The sequence below is a fragment of the Planococcus citri genome, chromosome 3, assembly GCF_950023065.1.
Source record: "Planococcus citri chromosome 3, ihPlaCitr1.1, whole genome shotgun sequence".
Taxonomy (NCBI): domain Eukaryota; kingdom Metazoa; phylum Arthropoda; class Insecta; order Hemiptera; family Pseudococcidae; genus Planococcus; species Planococcus citri.
In genome coordinates, this window is record NC_088679.1 from 16,161,815 (window position 1) to 16,181,555 (window position 19,741).

General features: G+C 33.3%; 1 protein-coding gene across 2 annotated transcripts; it reads left to right on the forward strand.

Moving 5' to 3' along the window:
- The first annotated feature begins 3,626 nt into the window (after nucleotides 1-3,626).
- LOC135840897 (poly(rC)-binding protein 3-like) lies at nucleotides 3,627-11,212 on the forward strand. 2 transcript variants are annotated; one of them, XM_065357646.1, is made up of 10 exons: nucleotides 3,627-3,819; nucleotides 4,113-4,235; nucleotides 4,321-4,377; nucleotides 4,446-4,562; nucleotides 4,631-4,888; nucleotides 4,963-5,067; nucleotides 5,144-5,255; nucleotides 5,331-5,469; nucleotides 5,552-5,686; nucleotides 9,437-11,212. In XM_065357646.1, the coding sequence occupies exons 2-10, from the start codon at nucleotides 4,122-4,124 to the stop codon at nucleotides 9,753-9,755; spliced, it is 1,356 nt and encodes a 451-aa protein (XP_065213718.1). In that variant the 5' UTR covers nucleotides 3,627-3,819; nucleotides 4,113-4,121; the 3' UTR covers nucleotides 9,756-11,212. The 2 variants fall into 2 exon arrangements, with proteins under 2 accessions (XP_065213718.1, XP_065213717.1); XM_065357645.1 differs by having other exon boundaries at nucleotides 3,628-3,819; nucleotides 5,325-5,469.
- The last annotated feature ends 8,529 nt before the right edge of the window (nucleotides 11,213-19,741 follow it).

A 19,741-nucleotide genomic window follows, 5' to 3' on the forward strand; every position in this document is an offset into this window, starting at 1 on the left:
TCATAGGAAATGGCCAAATCCAAAAGTTCAAAATCTGAAATCTGATTATCCAAGATCTCAAAATTTAAAAGCTCAAAATACGAAATATGAAAATATGAAATCTCAAAATCCAAAAGTTCAAAATCTTAAATCTCAAAGACTGAAATGTCAAAATCCAAATGTTCAAAATCTGAAATCTCAAATTCTGAAACCTCAATATCTGAAATTTCAAAATCTAAAATCTCATGACCCTAAATCTCAAAATCTGAAATCTCATTATCCGAAATGTCAAAATCCAAAGGTTGAAAATCTGAAATCTGAAGATTTCAAAAACCGAAATCTCAAAATCTGAAACTTCAATATCTGAAATTTCAAAATCCAAAAGCTCAAAATCTAAAACCAGTAAAACCTCAAAATATGAAATCTTAAAATCTGAAATCTCATCATTATCCGAAATTTCAAAATCGATATGTTCCAATTCAAAATCTGAAATCTAAAAATCTGAATTTGGAAAATCTGAAATCTGAAATTCAATTAATTCATGGGTACCTACTTACTTATAATCCAAAATTTCAAAATCTGAATCTGAAATCACAAAAACCAAATCTCAAAATCTGAAATCTGAATAACTCATAATTTAAAATCTCTATATCTCAAATTTCAAAATCTCAAATCTTATAAGGTCCAAAATGTCAAAATCCAAAAATTCAAAATCTGAAATCTGAAGACCTCACATCTCATAATTTAAAATTTCAATATCTCAAATCTTCTCTCAAATCTCAAAATCTCAAATCTGAAATCTTATAAGGTACAAAATGTCAAAATCCAAAAGTTCAAAATCTGAAATCTGAAGATCTCAAATCTCATAAATCTGAAATCTCAAAATCTGAAATGTCAAAATCCAAAAGTTCAAAATCTGAACTCGGAAAATCTGAAATCTGAAATTCTGAAACCTTATTTGATAATTCAAAATCTCAAAATATTAAATCTCATAATCTGAAATCTCAATACCTATCTCAAATCTTCTCTCAAAGCTCAAAATCTAAAATCTCATAATAGAAAATGTCAAAATCCAAAAGTTCAAAATCTGAAATATGATAATCCGAAATCTCAAAATCTCAACTCTCATGATCTCAAATCTCAGAATCCAAAAGTTCAAAATCCGAAATCTCAAAGTCTGAAATCTCAAAATCTGAAACCTCAATATCTGAAATCTCAAAATCTAAAAGCTCAAAATATGAACTTTCTAAATCTCAAATATCATAATCTCAAATTTCAAAATCCAAAAGTTCAAAATCTGAAATCTCACAGTCTGAAATCTCAAAATCTGAAATGTCAAAATCCAAAAGTTCAAAATCTGAATTCGGAAAATCTGAAATTCTGAATTCTAAAACCTTATTTGATAATTCAAAATCTCAAAATGTTAAATCTCATAATCTGGAATCTCAATACCTATCTCAAATCTTCTCTCAAATCTCAAAAGCTGAAATCTCATATTAGGAAATGTCAAAATCCAAAAATTCAAAATCTGAAATCTGATGATCCGAAATCTAAAAATCTAAAAGCTCAAAATATGAAATCTGAAAATCTCGAATCTCAAATTTTGAAATCATAATTATCATGTAAGTAAATAGTAATCCGAAATCTCAAAATCTCAAAATTGGAAATCTCGTAATGCGAAAGGGCTCGGTAATAGGTACCTACTTTGAAAAATGAACAAAATGACCTATTATGAGGATGACTTTTTACCTATATAACTTGCTAATTGAAGGGGCTACAAATGATTTTCAATTCCAAAAGCGTGATGAAAAAAGAGATGAGAGGAAATTTTCAATGGAAACGTTCTTGAAATTTTTCTGGAAATTTTCCGGAAACTTTCAAATTTTTAAATTTTCATTTTCATGGAAATTTATGAAATTTATAAATTTTCACCAAAACACTCACCAGAGTTCAGCATTTTCATTCATAATAAAGAAATGCTTGTAAACAGTGAACAAACAACTAGATTATGACATTTAAAATAGGTTTTTCTTGGTTTTTTAAACATTTTTTTGAATAAAATTTTCGAAATGTCCTTATACATGTAAGCCTACACAACTTGGTATGGTATCATTTTTTCAACAGGTGTACCTAACAATAACGAGCCTGCGGATGAACCATTGAGACAATTTCTTGAAACTTAAAAAAATACTGCACATTTTTTCAAAAATAAATAAAATTATTAGTTGTCTCCTTCCACGGAGTTCAAGGACTCTTCAGAACCATCCAGACGAAGTTCATAATGTGAAAAATGAGAAATCCATCAATACTTTTGTTTTTTCCGCATGCATAGGTATTTATGCAATATGCATTGTCAATGATTCAAGAATCAATTTTTTAAAATACCCATAATTAAGCAAATTTATTCAAAGGTTACAAGTACAGTACCTATACAGTTCATGTTTAGAGAAATAAAAATTTTAAATTTTGGTTCCAATTCCAATTTTTTTCAATTTCAGTAATGAGTAAAGGCTAATAGCCTAATTGGGCAAAAAATTAAAAATCATTACTCTGAAAATTTTCTGGTTGATTCCAGTTACAGTTGAAAATTTTGGTTCGCATCCCCGCATTTTTCTCCCTTCATATTCAGAAAGAATTTTTTCTGGTGCAGTTTTTTTTCTTTGTGAATCAATCGTTGAATTCTTGAACTTGGTCACATTTTTTAATTCATAAAACACCACACAAATGACTACATTTTATTTTATTGCAGAAATGAGAATAAATGAAAAAGTGAAAAAGACGGAATTATTGGAAATAAAATATTCATCAGTTTGTAGTTGATCAATAGCATTTTAAATTAAAACTGGTATTTGACGTATTTGTTAACTTAAAAACAGGTACCTATGGGGTACCTCATTCATTGAAGAAAAATAAATTTCCGGAAAGTTTCCAAAAGTTTCTGAAAGTTTCCATTTCCAAAAAATAAATTTCCTGAAATTTAATTTAAATTTTAAATGAGGAGCTCATGCTCATTGCAAAAGTAGCCCTTGTCACATGAACCTATGCAATCTCCAAAGCTCTCCCTTGAGCGTACCCACTTACCCAGTATCATGAATGTAAACTCTATAAAGCAATTCCTCTGAGGGCTACTCAGGGTAGATCAATTATCAACTGATCAACTTGACGGTCATTTCATCATTACAACATGATCTCCGCAGTTGGCAACAGGTGCAATCGAGTGAAAAGGGTCTAAAAGTTCATGTGACAACTTGACAAGGGCTACTTTTACTTTTGCAATATTAATATTGCAAAAGTAAAAGTAGGCTCCTCAAATTTATCATCTGTCATCTCTAAATAAATTGATGTTGATGATGACATTGAATATTGATAACTCTTGAATCTTGATTAATAATGGTCAAACTCAAAACTTCAAAAGCGCCTCTTAGCTTTAAAAAAATAAAATAAAATTAATAAATTAAATAATAAATTAATGAATTTCAAAATTTAATTTTCAAAATATTCAAAAATCAAAAATGATTATTTAATTTACCTAAAAATTACCGTAAAATACGCGAAATCTTGCACCTGCATTTTGAAATCACGGAGGCACTTCACCTTCAACTTTTTCTGTGAAATGCGGAAAGTTTTGTTTTTACTTCGCAAAAAAAAAATACCGTATTCCATTTCCATTTCAATTTCTTGTTGTTGAGTGTTTCAATTTTAAAAATTTTCCGAAGAAAAATTATCGTTAATGTACTTATTTGAACAAATTATTGTAAATTTACTCTTTTTTTCACCGATTGACAGCTTCTAGAATTGACTGGATCAATATCTTCATAACATTTAACGTATAACAAGAACGTAAGTCGTTTAGCCGCTTGTTTTTATTCATCTACTACTCAGCACGCGATTACCCCGAAATCGTGTTTATTCAATTATTTTATATTTGGTTCAGATTTCATACGCTTTGATAATCTCCGATAATCGTTTAGTAATCTTATTCGAGTCTATTTTCCGTTGAATTATTCTTTCGTCATTGTTTGCCGATGCTTAGAAACGTTCCCACGTGAAGAGCAGCACATTGTTTACAAGTTGATTATTATTGTTTGGTTGAAAAATGTGGTTTTGATTTCATTTTTTATTTTCATTTTTAGTGATTAACAATGAGTACAATGTCAAATGGTAGCGAACGATACGATCGTGACAGCCGCAGTAGTCGCGAAAGAGACGACAATAATGATCTCATACTGACTGTTCGAGTGTTGATGCATGGAAAAGTGAGTTGAAGTTTTAATCGTTGATATTATATCATACTCATACTGTAACTATTGAATCTTAACGGTGAACTGTTTCTATTCGTAGGAAGTAGGAAGTATAATTGGCAAAAAAGGCGAACTCGTCAGACAACTCAGGGAACAAGTAAGAATTGATATCTTCAAAAACACCTCTATGGAGGTAGATATTTTAATGTGTTTTTCTTTTCGTAGTCTGGATCAAGAATACACATTTCAGACGGCTCTTCAGCTGACCGAATCGTCACAGTGACTGGAAACCTTAATTCTATTTATAAAGCATTTACACTCATCACAGCTAAAGTTCAAGAGGTAAAACACATGTGCTATTTGTTACGTATATTTGTCCAGATGTGTTTCTAAACATGTATTTTTTTCAGTTCTTCGAACGTCAGAATGGTAGTTGGGGTGGTATGGTGGCGCCTTTAGTATTTAAATTAATCGTACCAGCTACGCAATGCGGATCTATAATCGGTAAAGGCGGTTCTAAGATAAAAGAAATCAGAGAATCGAGCGGCGCTTCGATACAAGTAGCTTCAGATATGTTACCCAATTCAACCGAACGTACGGTTACCATTACCGGTAATCCTGAAACAATTACCCAGTGTATTTACCAAGTGTGTTTGATCTTAATGGAGGTAAGATATAGATTTCTTTTTTTTTCTACGATGAATCCTTTGGCTGTGTCTAATGAGCTGTTTTTGTTCTACAGTCTCCTCCTCGTGGCACAGTTGTACCTTATCGTCCGAAGTCAGCTAATAATCAAGGATTTTTAGCCGGTGGTTTACAAGGTGGCCTGGGGCTATCCGGATTAGATGTGAGCCATTTCAATGCATGTTTTTCTCGTATTACTCAAAATTCTTACTAACATCGAGAGTGTTTTTTTTTGTTAGCAACTGAGTAAATTAGGAGCTGCGAATCCTCTTGCATCTTTAGCCAGTCTAAGTAGTTTAGCAGGTCTCGGAGGCTTATCAGGACTAGCTGGAGGCGGATTAAATGCTGCTGGTAAAATACTTCATATTACGAGTGAAATGTGACCGTCTTCATTTTTAATTTGATATTATAATCTCGTAGCTTTAGCTGCCATTGCAAGTAGTCAGTTACGTGGTTCTGGTAACAAGAAAGTTCAAAGTACTCCTCAAACACAAGAAATCACAGTTCCTAACGAATATATTGGTTGCATTATTGGTAAAGGTGGAAGTAAAATCGCAGAAATCAGGTACATACTTTGAATGTTCGTAACGTAACGTTTTACGTCTCAATGCACCGGTTTACTAATGTGGTATTTTCTCATCGTTTAGACAAATCAGCGGAGCTGTAATTAGAATTTCTAGTAATGAAGAAACCAGAGAAGGACCTGATGGTATTGAACGACCAATTACAATTCAAGGAACCCCCGATGCCATAACCGTTGCGAAATATTTAATTAATATGAGGTCAGTTGCGTGTTAAGTTGAACTTAACGATTTTTTAAATTTGCTTTACAGCGGTTCGAGTTACGTTCGAAAAAATATTAGACAATTCGTAGCGAAATTCGAATTTTATATTTTGCAGCACTTCGGTGATAGTTTAGTCGGTGCTTGGGTTAATTCGTCCAATCTTTCGACGTTGGTAATTAGATTTCAACTTGTCGAATTCACGAAATTCTCAATCCAGTGGTAACACTTTGAGAACCTCAAATTGGCTATGTGCGTTTGAAAAAAAATCAACTTCGGTCTTGAACCCTTTTCGAATCGATTCTGGACCCGAAACGAAAGTGCTGCAGAATATTGACTAATATTAAACGAGTGGTGGTGCGCAGCTTGTGTACTCGATCGGTGACGCTTTATTTAATAACGGAGGCGCGATGGTGGCGAAATGGATGGAAAGCTTGGCTTTTGATTGATAGCTTAATAATATTCGGGTACCTGGTTCTTATGATTTATAAGGTTTCGAATAGTTTTTTTTTCATCGTCGTTTGTCGGTAATTGTTAAGATCATACTTTATTTTTCAAGATGTTAGAATTTGTTTCCTTTTTTCTTCTGGTGAAAAAAGCCGAAGTGCCAGCTTGTGTATGCGTTTTAACGATTGCGAAAGTACTGCATGTTAGAAATGAGAGGAAGCAATGAATTGGTCTCTAATGAAGGCATCGTTATGAAGTTATTTTTTTTTTTTTTTTTCAACTGGAACCTTCTTAGGTCATTCTATATCAACTCGATCAGGAAAATGTTTAAAGTCTTGTATGTCTTTAAATTTCGTTCAATTTTGTTTTCGATATGGTTTTTGAATTTTTTGAAATTTTTTTAAAAAATCAAGATAGCTGGATTTTTTAATTTTTATTGAAAATTGCAATTTTTCAGAGCCAAGTTAACCAATGAGGATAATTCCTTCTATCAAATTTCACACATAAACGAAACAACCGCAAGTTTTGAGCCATTCTGGAGCCTCCAGCGATTTTTAAATTTTCTCCAGAAATTTCAAATCGTGCTAGAAGGGTCAGAAATGAACTTGAGCACTTCCTGGAATTTCTCAATCGGGTGCCCAATGAGCATCGACCATAATTATATATGCTCGAGTTTATTTTTAGCTCTTCCAGAGCGATTTGAAATTTTTGGAGATGGTTTTAAAATTGCTGGAGGCTCCAGCATGGCCCAAAATTAATAATTGCCAATGAGTGAAAGTTGAATTGAAGGAATTATTCGCATTGGTTTACTTTTCAAAAAATTTATTTTTACTTCGTGGCCCATGGCCCTCTCCTCTTTTTGAAAAAAATTGCTCAAGTCATCTCTGATTTTTTTTAAAAATTGTTCTACTAAATTGTCTTATAAAAAAATCATTTTTCAAGATTAACTTGACTTCGTGAACATTAGCCCTATTGGAGCCCGCATAAGGATCACTTGCACCCCCTGCCGATCCTCCGGGACAACAACTTTTTTCTTGAAGGGGGAGGCCTAAGGAACATTTCTAGCCCTTGTACTCAGAAAAAAAGGGATCCTACTTACAAAATGGCAGACATTTTGAATGACAGATCAGCCAAAATCGCAGATTTTGCGTTCCAACGTAGGACTACCATAAAAAATTTTGATTTTCGACCTGCCAAATCGATTGGAAACTGTTTCAAATCGTTTTGAGCAGTTCTGGAGCCTCCAGCAGATTTTTGAAACTCAAAATTCCCACAAAATTTTATCAAATGAAGTTGGAATGCCGAAATTAATTCTGAAAACTATTTTCAATACTCTATGAAGTCGACTGCAGGTGAATTTCAAGTCGTTTTGGAGCCTCCAGTAGATTTTTGAAGCTCGAAATTCCCACAAAATTTCATTAAATGGAGTTGGAAAGCCGAAATTAATTCTGAAAAATAATTTCAGTACGCGATGAAGTCAACTCGTAAATTTAAAGTCGTTTTGGAGCCCTCAGCGATTTTTTGAAAATTTCTGGAAGCTCCAGTAGATTTTTGAAACTCGAAGTCCCCACTGAATATCATCAAATGAAGTAGGAAAGCCAAAATTAATTCTGCAAACTTATTTCAATACGCTATGAAGTCGACTGCAGGCGAATTTAAAGTCGTTTTGGAGCCTTCAGCCATTTTTGGAAAATTACTGGAGCCTCCAGTAGATTTTTGAAACTCGAAATTCTCATAAAATTTCATCAAATGGAGTTGGAAAGCCGAAATTAATTCTGAAAACTAATTTCAATACGCTATGAAGTCGACTGCAAGTGAATTTCAAGTCGTTCTGGAGCCTCCAGCAGATTTTTGAAACTCGAAATTCTCATAAAATTTCATCAAATGGAGTTGGAAAGCCGAAATTAATTCTGAAAACTAATTTCAATGAAATCGACTTCATGGTGGTTTCAAGTGGTTTTGAAGCTTCTGCTACTTTTTCGAAATTTCGACTTTCCTAAAAACGTCATGAAACCTCTATGAAAGTCACTGGAGGTTACAAAATTACTCGAACCCACCAGAAGTCGTCTTCAGAGGGTGTTTCCATCTTCATTTCAATGAAATTTTAGGGAATCTTCTGGTTTCAAAAATTTACTGGAGGCTCCAGTAATTTTCAAAAAATTGCCGGAGGCTCCAAAACGACTTGAAATTTACCTGTAGTCGACTTCACAGCGTATTGAAATTAGTTTTCAGAATTAATTTCGGCTTTCCAACTCCATTTGATGAAATTTTATGTGAATTTCGAGTTTCAAAAATCTGCTGGAGGCTCCAGAACTGCTCAAAACGGGTTGAAACAGTTTCCAATTGATTTGGCAGGTCGAAAATAGGGTATATCCCAAATTTCAGCTTTGTGGGTCAAGTTGGTAAAATTTTGATTTTTCCCCTCATTTTTGGCCAAAATTTGATTTTCAAAAATTCACCAAAAATCGAAAAACGCTTTTTAGCGCTTGAAATTTTGACAGGTGATGAATTTTTGCTTGATCTTTCGATCTGCCTTTGTACAGTTTAAAAATTTTTGTGCAAGTTGACGTGTCAATCAAAATGTCCGCCATTTTGTAAGTAGGGTCAATTTTTTTGTTGAGGACTAGGGCTAGAAATGTTCCTTAGAACTCCCCCTTCAAAAAAAGTTGTCCCGAAGGATCGACAGGTGGAGGGGGGTACAATAGTCAATATTTTGGTCACTAAAAAAAATTGAATAGTGGATTTCATGTCTGGGAATAATTTTTAAGAATAACTTGACTTCGTGAAAAATTAGCCCTATTTTGAAATACGAGGAGTAGAATACCAATTAAATTTTTGAAAATGGAAGGAGATAGGCGAAGGTGATTAAATTCAATTTCATCTTGAATGGTGCCGAAGAGGTCAAAGATTTAGCTTCATAACAGTGCCTGAAAATCTCTCGCTCTCTATTTCTTTATCCTTCTGTGAGAATCTTTCCAAATTGCGCATGTTTGTCAATTTCTTTCGTCTTTGAAATAGAACGTTTCCTTTTTTTTTTTTTTTTTTGAACTTGGTAACATAATAGATCGTACGACTTACTTGATTACCCTGTTATTTCGTTACGTACCTATATTTTTACGTACTATGGTTAGCATAGAAAAAAAAATATAGTATATGGACGAACGAAAAACTTGCGAATCAATATATACCTCTTAAGAAAATCATTGAATGCGAAAACCTTTTTTTGGTAGAGTTGTAATGTTGTGTTGTATGATCATCAGAGCTTTTCTCCTATTTTCTTGTTTTATTTATTTTTTCCTGCAGCGTCGATCTTCAGAAAGCTAATCTCGAAGCCCAAAATCAATCTAATTCCGGTGGATCCTCATCTTCGTCGGGTAATCCTTCTCCTCTCGCGTCAGCGCTCCCGTTGGCCCAGTTACTCTCGAAACCGGGAGCCTTGAACGCATTGTCTAGCTTATCCGCATTAGGCGGCTTGACCGATCTGTTAGGCAATGTGAACAACGCCGCTTCCCGTCCAGTACAAACTACCGGAGTCCATCGTTCCAAATCTTATTCTTCACGTGTCCGAAGTCCATCCGGAGATAAATCGAAAATGGATCGTAATAAGTTCGCTCCGTATTGAGTAACGTTATCCTCACTTAAAAAAATATGTGTGTGTATCTTTGTATGACCGTAAAAAACCGCCTAATACGATGACTCGATTGTATGTTTTTAATTTTTTTTTCTTTTTTTCTTTCTTTTTATCATTTTTTTTTAATTAAGCGATTTTTTTGAGAAAAAAATTAAGCGTTTTTTTCTACATAAGTTTGATTATATGTATTTTCTCTTTCCATCTTTTATCTCTGTCGTATTTCTCATTGACGCCCTTAATATCCCGCTGCTTTTCTCTAGCTGTTCTCTTAAGACTCTATTTATTTTCATCCAGATTCCTCGATGTATATGAGAGAACTTCTTATTCCTGTTACCTTCGAGTTGTTCTCAGCGTATCCGGGACCGATGACCTAAAATATTCGAGTTCGGATCTGGATTCCGTCGATTACGATTTTACGTTTATTTTATTATTTTTCCTAATTCTCTCTCTTTGGTAGTATTTATTTCAGTCTTCTTTTTTTTTTTTTTTTTTTTTTTCGTTGCCATAAATGCGAAAATAGTTCCTTTCTTATTTCGCATTTTTTTTTTTTTCAATAATACATAAGCGTCATCATGTGTAGGTGTTATTCCTCTCTCCTCTTTTTCTTTCCCTTTTATCAGTGTTTTAATTTATGATTTTTTTAAACGATGTGAACGAACGAATGGATGAGTACATGTGATGATTATTTTGGAGGTGTAGTAATCAAGATAGAAACCTGCCTTAATTTTTTTTCTTTTTTCAACGTTGATTTGTACTGTCAAGCCGATAAGAAAGGGTGACTTTTTTTTAGAAAAAAAAAGAACGATTTTAAAGCATGTAATTGATTTTTTCTTTCTTTTTACTTTTTCCAAGATGATAATTTATTTTATATAGAGAGAGAAACCGCGTACAATTCTAGGTTTAAAGTACTGTATAATTTAAGTTGAGATTTTTATTTACGTATGACTTGGTATCTCAGTGCTAACTTAAGAGTTTTGTTTGTTGATGTTATCGTGATCCTTCAATTATTTTACTACCCCCTATAGCTCGGTCCTCGACGACGACGCAGTAACCATTGGTTTTTTTTCCAAAACGTAGATATTTTTTTATTCTTGATTTGGACTAGATTATCAACGATCGTTTGTCTGAATAGATGTAGGATGCTTTTTTTTTTTTACTTATTTATGGTTTTCTATTATCGAAGGCAATGATGAAAAATATTATTTAACGAATGGTTACGTACGTTTTTTCGAGCGCATTTTTATTCTCAGAGTTTTTTTTCTCTTTATTATTTTATTTCTTTTCTTAATTTATAGTTTTTCTTTTTAATACGATTGATTATGTTCTAATTTACGTATTTTTAAAAACGAGAAACAAACACTATTCCCCTTCTGTTTTTTTTTTATATGTTGTGCGATCATTGAGATTTTGTGTGTATTTAAATGGCAATAAATATTTGCATCGAGTGATTCTTAGAGTTTTATGTGTTAACGACCGACGAATGATACGATCATTATGATTAATTGATGAGTAGATAGGTATACGTCTCGCTTGAATCCTCTTATTCCTGTATCCGGCTCATGTCGAGGGTAATACTTGTTGCTTTATGTTGAAATCAGGTAAATTTTTTCGTAGAGATGTGCAGGGAAAGCAGCTGGATGTGTTTTGTGTGTTTCGTGTTTTATTATTTTATTACGATTCTTTTCGATAATCTGCTGCTACATAGTGGTAGATAAATCATTGAAAGGGTGGTATAATTATGGTGGCGAAATGATGAAAGATGGAGAATCGTAGCATCGTACGATTTTATAATAACTTATATTTTAGTATAATGCACCCACAATTAGTTCTGTGGTACGTTATGGGTTATTAAGCTTTGGGTATCGTATAAATTGAAAGACTGCATATTGGGGAAATACTAACGGGAAAATTGAGTTATTTTCAAATTGGAATTTTTGAATTATTTAGGTAATTAGCTCTTGATTAAGTAGATCGTAATGATATTAAGGCGTGTTTGAATGAGTACAATGAAACTTTATCCAAGTCTTGCATCCTTCATTTGAATAGGTATTTTAGAAATCGATCTGCGAGCCTCTTCCTCCCCCCCCCCCCAATCATATAGAGAATAATTCGATTAGGATTTAAAAAAAAAAAAAAAAAAAAACTGGATGAACACAGTTTCAAGTTTTTTAGCATGATAAATTCATTTCAGAATGGTGGTTTTTATTTCGAAAATCGTTGGTGAGAAGGCTCTTAATTTTCTTCTTTCAATTTTGTAATATTTTTTGCTCTCCTCCCCTCCCCCCTTGTTGGGTTTTCAGGGATAAAACCGAGAATTTTACCCTCAATTGTAAATTAAATCATGTCGAAAGCCCTATAAAGTGGTATAAAAATTTAAATTTTTATTTAATACCTAAAGAAATTTTACTTCTTGAAAATTCTTGAATTTTTACTGCAAAATTTTCGAAATAATTCAATTTTCTATAAAAACTCACTACTGGTCCTCACATTAATCCCCTCCCCCTTTACAGTTCAAATTTTTTTAAATTTCAGTGTTTACCTTGTAATTCCTCTTTGATGTTTTATTAGGAAGTTTCTTAAATTATGTTAAATCCTCCGTGTAAAGCTCCAAAAAATGGAAATAGCAGAATTTTTCAAGATTCTTTACATATTTCATAAAATTACTCTGCATTATTTCCCAGATGAAAAATTTAAAACAAAAACCTTACAAGGGAACCTCTTGAGGTGTCCGCCTCCGATTTGAACGGGACCGCGATTTTTTGAAAGAGCATGGTCTAAATCCCCAAAAACCGAATTTTCAGCTGCCCAACTTCATATCTCGATTTTTGGCGAACGTTTGAAAATTCAAAATTGTCTGTTTTTGGTGATTTATACTTTTTTCAAAAAAGTACATACATGGTCAGTAAAAATGATCAAAATAAGTCCCAAAACTGATATTAATTCCCCAAATCCAATTTCCGTCATTTCCAGCCATTCTGGAGCCTCCAGCGCCATCTTTCAATTTCTCCAGAATTTTTAATTTGCTCCAGAAGGCGTGAATATGAAGTTGGGCAGCTAAAAATAGAGTTGTGTGTTATACTCGACCTGTTTATCGAATTTATCCACATTTGAGCCGATTCTGGAGGGGACACCTCAAGAGTGGTTTTTTGACCAGCTTTTTTACAAAATAAAAATATCCAAAAATCAAAAATTTCCCGTGTGCGAGAAAATGTTTGAAATTTACGCGAATCGCAGTATTTCGCCATGAACTAACCCCACGAGGGCTAATTTCGCCATTTCCAGCCATTCTGGAGCCTCCAGCGCGGTTTTTCAATTTCTCCAGAATTTTTAATTTGCTCCAGAAGGCGTGGATATGAACTTGAGCAGCTAAAAATCAAGTTGAGTGTTATACTCGACCTGTTTATCGGATTTATCCACATTTGAGCAGAGTTCTGGAGGGGACACCTCAAGTAGTGGTTTTTTGACCAGCTTTTTTACAAAACAAAAATATCCAAAAATCAAAAATTTCTCGTTTGCCAGAAAATGTTAAAAAATTGCGCGATTCGCCGTATTTTGTCATTAATTAACCCCACGAGAGCGAATTTCGCCATTTCCAGCCTTTCTGGAGCCTTCCTTTAATTTTTGGATATTTTTATTACGAAAAAAGCTGGTCAAAAAACCACTCTTGAGGTGTCCCCTCCAGAATCGGCTCAAATGTGGTTAAACTCGTTAAACAAGTCGAGCATAACACACATGACTTGATTTTTAGCTGCCCAAATTCATATTCACGTCTCCTGGAGCAAATTTAAAATTCTGGAGAAATTGAAAAATCGCGCTGGAGGCTCCAGAATGGCTGGAAATGGCAAAATTTGGATTTGGGGAATTAATAAGTATCAGTTTTAGGATTTATTTTGATCATTTTTACTGATCATGCACGTATTTTTTTTTTAAAAGTATAGATCACCAAAAATAGTCAATTTTGAATTTTGAAACATTCGCCAAAAATCGAGCTATGAAGTTGGGCAGTTGAACATTGAGTTTTGTGGGTTTTAGACCATGATCTTTCAAAAAATCGCGGTCCCGTTCAAATTGGGGGCGAACATCTCAAGAGGATCCCTTGTTAGCCCTCAAACAATGTTAGATTTCTTGTAAGAAACTCTTCAGAATTGAGAAAAATTGTTATTTCTTTCTTGAAACATGGATTATTTAGAACAGTTTTGACGCAGAAGTGATATATGTTTTTTATAAAATGTTTGTGGTTTTATTATTATTTTTTTCCCTACTTTTTGGGGCTTTATAGAGGGAGACCAATAATGCTTAATGGACCTGCAAAGGTTTTTCTAGGAAGTGCATCTATTTAAAAAAATTCCGACGCAAAAACTGGAGAATTTGTTATGGAAAATTTTTCATGTCATCTTTTATTTTTTTGGAATGCTTCCATGCATCACTTTTTTCAGACTTTGAGGAAAATCAATGAATAGGGAATTATTTTCTCATGAAATCCAACAACTTCATGAGGTGTAAGCAGACGCTAAATTGAAGTTGCATTTGTGTTTTGAGAAAAAATCGATGTAGGTACCTAAATTAGTTTTTTATTGTTTAAAAAACCTTTTTGAAATGAAAAATTTCGATTACTTTTTTTTGTTTTTCAAGTAATAATGTTCCATACTTAATTCAAAAATTTCAATGTAGTAACCTTGATAGATTTTGTACTTAAATAATTTTGACCTAAAAAAATTCCATTTTTTTCAAATTCTTTTATTTTTATTTTTTTTGTTGTCAATTTTTCGATATTTTTGAACTTTTCTTTGAGGGGAGGGGGGATGATAAGGTTTTTTCCTGCTCTGAAATTGAGAGCCTGAAAGAATATTTTTGACCTCAGATGAAGGAAGTAAGGAAGGAGAGAGAAGGGCCCAAAATCTTTGAGAATGCAAAAAAATGTCAAATTTGAAAATGAAATACATACCTACTTATTTGAAAAAGTACTTTAATCATTATTTGGGGCATGAATTATGCTAAATGAAGCAGAGGAAAAGAAGTTCGATAAATGCCTCGAAAATTTTCTCTCCCCCCTCCCCCAACCATCCTCCCACCAACCATCCAATCATAATACATATTATAGGTATCTTATCGAGATGAGCTAATTTTTGTGCTTTGATTGTCTCTATTAGATCATCAATAAAATTATCGATTTTTTTATCTTTTATCGTCTATTGAATTCATAATTGAAAATTACCTCAATTTTAATATGAAAATATTCGTCGAGTTCAAAACTTACAATATTCGTGTATTATTAAGTATTTACTTACTTACTTACATTATTTTAGTTTACCTTATTTTTTAAATCTAACCATAAGATAGTTTTGAAAAACGACCAGAACCATGTTGTTGTCAAGCTCGTATTTTGGTCTTTTATTCTGTACTTATTCTCATTACCTACCTTACCTATCTCTACTTGACTGTTTTTTTCTTTCCATATTGTACCTAAACCTATATTATGTACTTATCGTACAAGTGTCAAATTCCTTCGAAATATACACGTTTGTATTCTTACTTGATTCTTTTAAAATTTTTCTATTTCTTACATCGAATAATACTTACTCGTCTTGAAAATATAATTTTGTTTTGTGTATCTTAGCGCTTTTAAGTCCACGGATTCCTACTCGTATGTTCCTCTTTTCTTGAAAATTACACACTATATTCCATCAAGTAAGTAGTACTTATTCCTTTTTTGCGATTTCGATTTCCAAGCCTTACCTGTTGATATTGGATGGTCGTGTGTTGTGTTTTTTTTTAAAATTATTATTATTTTCATTTTTGTGTTTTTTTTTTGTACTGTATATACCTGATTATTTATACTTATGTAATTTATTATCGAGCTATATAAAGTTTGATCGTACAGTTCACCAGTGTTGTGAAGTAACGCACAGATTTACTAATTGAAATATGTTTGGTGACAGATGAAATGGGTTTTTGGTCGTGGAAAATGGTCGAGTTGAATTTGAATCAACTATCTACGTGTACATGTTGTAGAATGTTGTAGAATCCAGTTCTTCGATAGCGTTATTATGATGCGAAATTTGCGGAAATGAAATAGCTGGAAGATGTGGAATAATGAAAAAGATTTGAGTTGAAGGTTGGTAGTGATTGATTTTTTCTTCATCAAAATATTAATTCAACGTGATGTATGGCTACGTAATTTTGAAAAAATAAACTAGTAATTTTGTTTATACATAGGATATCGACCAAGTCGAGAATTGGAGATATTATCGAAAAGTATGTCCGTGTGCCCGTACTCCTTGCAAGTCTGGAGAACTTTTTCATATTATTTTATGAGAAAGAATTAATTTAGCAAGATTGTCCGGTGATTTTACTCGTATAAAAATGGACTTTCATGGATGTACTGATGTATGTTTTTATTCGTGTTTTATTGTCTGTGATACTGAAGAACCATATCGAATGGAATAATATTTTTTGAAATACATATAATAAAATCCTTACTCGTTCGTATTTAACTGCTAATATAATCTTTTGTTTACCTATGAGGTACCCTACCGACGACGAACGTTTAAGCACATGATTTACGATACTGACAGAAAATCATTTCACAAAAAGCACGTACGAACACAAAATGATTTAGCAAAATGAGCAATTATGTAATGTAACGTTAGTGCTATAAAAATTCTCGACGGTGGTTTTTAATTTTCAACGACTACTAGAACCTTTTTTTCAACAACGTTAATCGCAATCGCATATTTGTGTGACTCATGGAAGTCGTATCTGCTCTACGAACGTCGAACTCTCAATATTGCTGTATTGCAGTTTTGTATCAGTCGAAATATTTTTCTATTTCCATTCAACGATAGATAAGGATGTCGGTGTGTTTGTGAAGAATACTGATAAGTTAATGAGTATTTAATTGTGCCTCGATTCGAATAAAGCTATAACGATTAGAAATTACAGCATAGTGCCAGAATGCCAGTGATGGAAGAGGAATGTTGAATTGGTGAAGGGAAAACCTACGAGAACTGAGAAGTTCTAGAATATTCTTCGTTATTTTCGTCGCTTCAAAGAAGATATTTATTACAATCTTACTAGTCTTTAAGGAGGAAAATGGCTTGAAAAATGGGAGTGCAAATGTTCTCAATTCTTCAACAGATTTTTCGACCTTTGTAATAAATATTTAATTCTTCGTAACTTTTTTTTTTTGTTTAAAAAAGAATGTTTTGTGATTATTTTGGTGGATTTTTCCATTTTTTGCATCCCCGATCAATTTCTCCGGTGAGGAGGGAGAAATGTAAGTTCGAAAATTGGTCAAGAAAATTCAAAATCTCACTTTCAAGTTTCAATTTACCTTCAAATGGTAAACTTTGCTTTTGACCTTTTTTCAAATTTATCTATGTATGACGTATGTGTTTTCAAAGATTGAGAACTGAAACATTGGACAGCTAAATTTTGGTTTTGAGCGAGGGTAGGTAAGCGATGTTTTTTAGTTCGGGGAAGAAACTTTTACAAAAGGCTAACTGACAACTATGAATTTTTTAGCGATAGCTCAAATAGGCACCGGAAGAGCCCAGAGGGGCCGCAATGATAATTCAAAGATCAAGCAATTTTTTTGGACATAATAGGGTTATTGTTTATAAAAATGTCTGGCAAATAAATTTTTACCTCAAATTATCTCATTCTGGAAAAAAAACTTGAAAAATGAATACAAATAATTCATTAAATATACTTATGTACGAACGAAGCGAGGTAGTCGAGGGGCCCGCATAAGCATAAGGATCACTTACACCCTCCTGCCGATCCTCCGGTACAACTTTTTTCTTAAAGGGCGAGTTCTAAGGAACATTTCATGCCTTTTGTCCTCAAAAAAAAAAAAAAGTGGCCCTACTTACGAAATGGCGGCCATAAAGAGCAGGCAAAAATTCATCACACTGTCAAAATTTCAAGTGCTAAAGCGCCTTTTTCGATTTTTGACGAATTTTCAAAATCAAATTTTGGGCAAAATGTGAGAAAAAATCAAAATTTTACCAAATTTACATAGAAAGCTGAAATTTGGGATGTACCCTATTTTCGACTTGCCAAATCGATTGGAAACTGTTTCAAACCGTTTTAGGCAGTTCTGGAGCCTCCAGCAGATTTTTGAAACTCGAAATTCTCACAAAATTTCATCAAATGAAATTGGAAAGCCGAAATTAATTCTGCAAACTAATTTCAATACGCTGTGAAGTCGACGCAGATAAATTTCAAGTCATTTTGGAGCATCCAGCGATTTTTTTTAAATTACTGGAGTCTCCAGAAAATTTTCGAAACTTGAAATTTCTCCAAAACGTCATCAAAATGGAGATGGAAAGCAGAAATTAACTATGCACTCAAATTTTAACACCCTCTGAAGAAGACTTCAGGTGGATTCAAGTACTCGTAATATTGGAGCCTCCAGTGACTTTTTGGAAGGTTTCATGGCGTTTTTAGGAGAATTGAAGTTTCCAAAAAGTAGCTGGAAGCTTCAAAACCACTTGAAACCACCATGCAGTTGACTTCATATTATTGTAATGAAATCAGTTTGCAGAGTAAATTTCGACTTGCTAACCACATTTGGTTTCAAAAATTTACTGGAGGCTCCAGTAATTTTCAAAAAATCGCTGGATGCTCCAAAATGACTTGAAATTTACCTGCAGTCGACTTCACAGCGTATTGAAATTAGTTTGCAGAATTAATTTCGGCTTTCCAACTCCATTTTGATAAATTTTGTGAGAATTTCGAGTTTCAAAAATCTGCTGGAGCCAAAACTGTTTGAAACAGTTTCCAATCGATTTGGCAGGTCGAAAATATGGTATATCCCAAATTCCAACGTTCTAGGTCAATTTGGTAAAATTTTGATTTTTTTCTCGCATTTTGCCCAAAATTCGATTTTTGAAAGCTGGTCCTATGTTGGAACGCAAAATCTGCGATTTCGGCTGACCTGTCAATCAAATGCCCGCCATTTTGTAGGTAGGGCCAATTTTTTTTTTTGAGGACAAGAGCTAGAAATGTTCCTTGGGACTCGCCCTTTAAGAAAAAAGTTGTCCCAGAGGATCGGCAGTGGGGTGCAAGTGATCCTTATGCGGGCTCCCGGGCCAAGGATGAAATTTTGAAAAAAAAAATGAAATCATTCAAAATTTGGCGACATTTTAGCTTTCAAGTTCGAAAAAAAATTGAAAATAATCCTTAAAATTAAAAATATATCACATTCTTTAGTCCATAGTTGATTTTGAAAATACATTTCTCAGTAACTGAGGCCACTTTCGTTTCGAAATCATTTTACCTAAAAACCAACAGTGGAAGTAGGTATCTCAATACTGTCACGAAAATTTTTTAAAAAGCTTCCAGCCAATTTCGGATTTCCAAGGATGAGACAAAAAAAAACTGTAAGTAGGGTGGAAATGAAATTCAGCACTTGGTAATTCGTATCTACCATCTTTGTGGCCCATTCGATCGATTTAGCCACATATTGTCGAAATTTCCTCGTGTCAGTTCAAATCAAAAATTTTCTCTAGTGATTCTGATTATTTTTGGAAAAATTGAAAACAATTATCGTTCGCGAACGATTGAACGAAAAAAATTGAAATTTCGCTTCCCCTTCATCACCGACGACCACCAGAGTTGATTGGAAATTGTTTCGAACTGTCTGGAGCTTGAAACGGAGTTTTTCCTTCTTTTTTTTCAAAAATTTTGAATTTGAAATGGAACCAAACAATTTTTAAAATGTGTCTCTAAATCGATCGAATGAGTCACAAAGATGGTAAATCCGAGTTTATAAATGCTGAATTTTTATTTTCACCCATAGTCGGGGAGCGAGCTTAAAAATCTATTGCACCCCCCCCCCCGGGGGTCGATCCTCCGGGACAACTTTTTTCTTAAAGGGGGGAGTCCTAAGGAACATTTCTAGCCCTTGTACTCAAAATAAAGTGACCCTACTTACAAAATGGCGGCCATTTTGATTGACAGGTCAGCCGAAA

Bases quoted from the DNA above. Each gene is read 5' to 3' on its own strand.
- LOC135840897 (XM_065357645.1), top strand. From the start codon at position 4,122: ATGAGTACAATGTCAAATGGTAGCGAACGATACGATCGTGACAGCCGC. The intron at 5,068-5,143 runs GTGAGCCATTTC...TTTTTTTGTTAG, and splicing joins TGGGGCTATCCGGATTAGAT to CAACTGAGTAAATTAGGAGC. The intron at 5,687-9,436 runs GTCAGTTGCGTG...TTTTTCCTGCAG, and splicing joins AAATATTTAATTAATATGAG to CGTCGATCTTCAGAAAGCTA.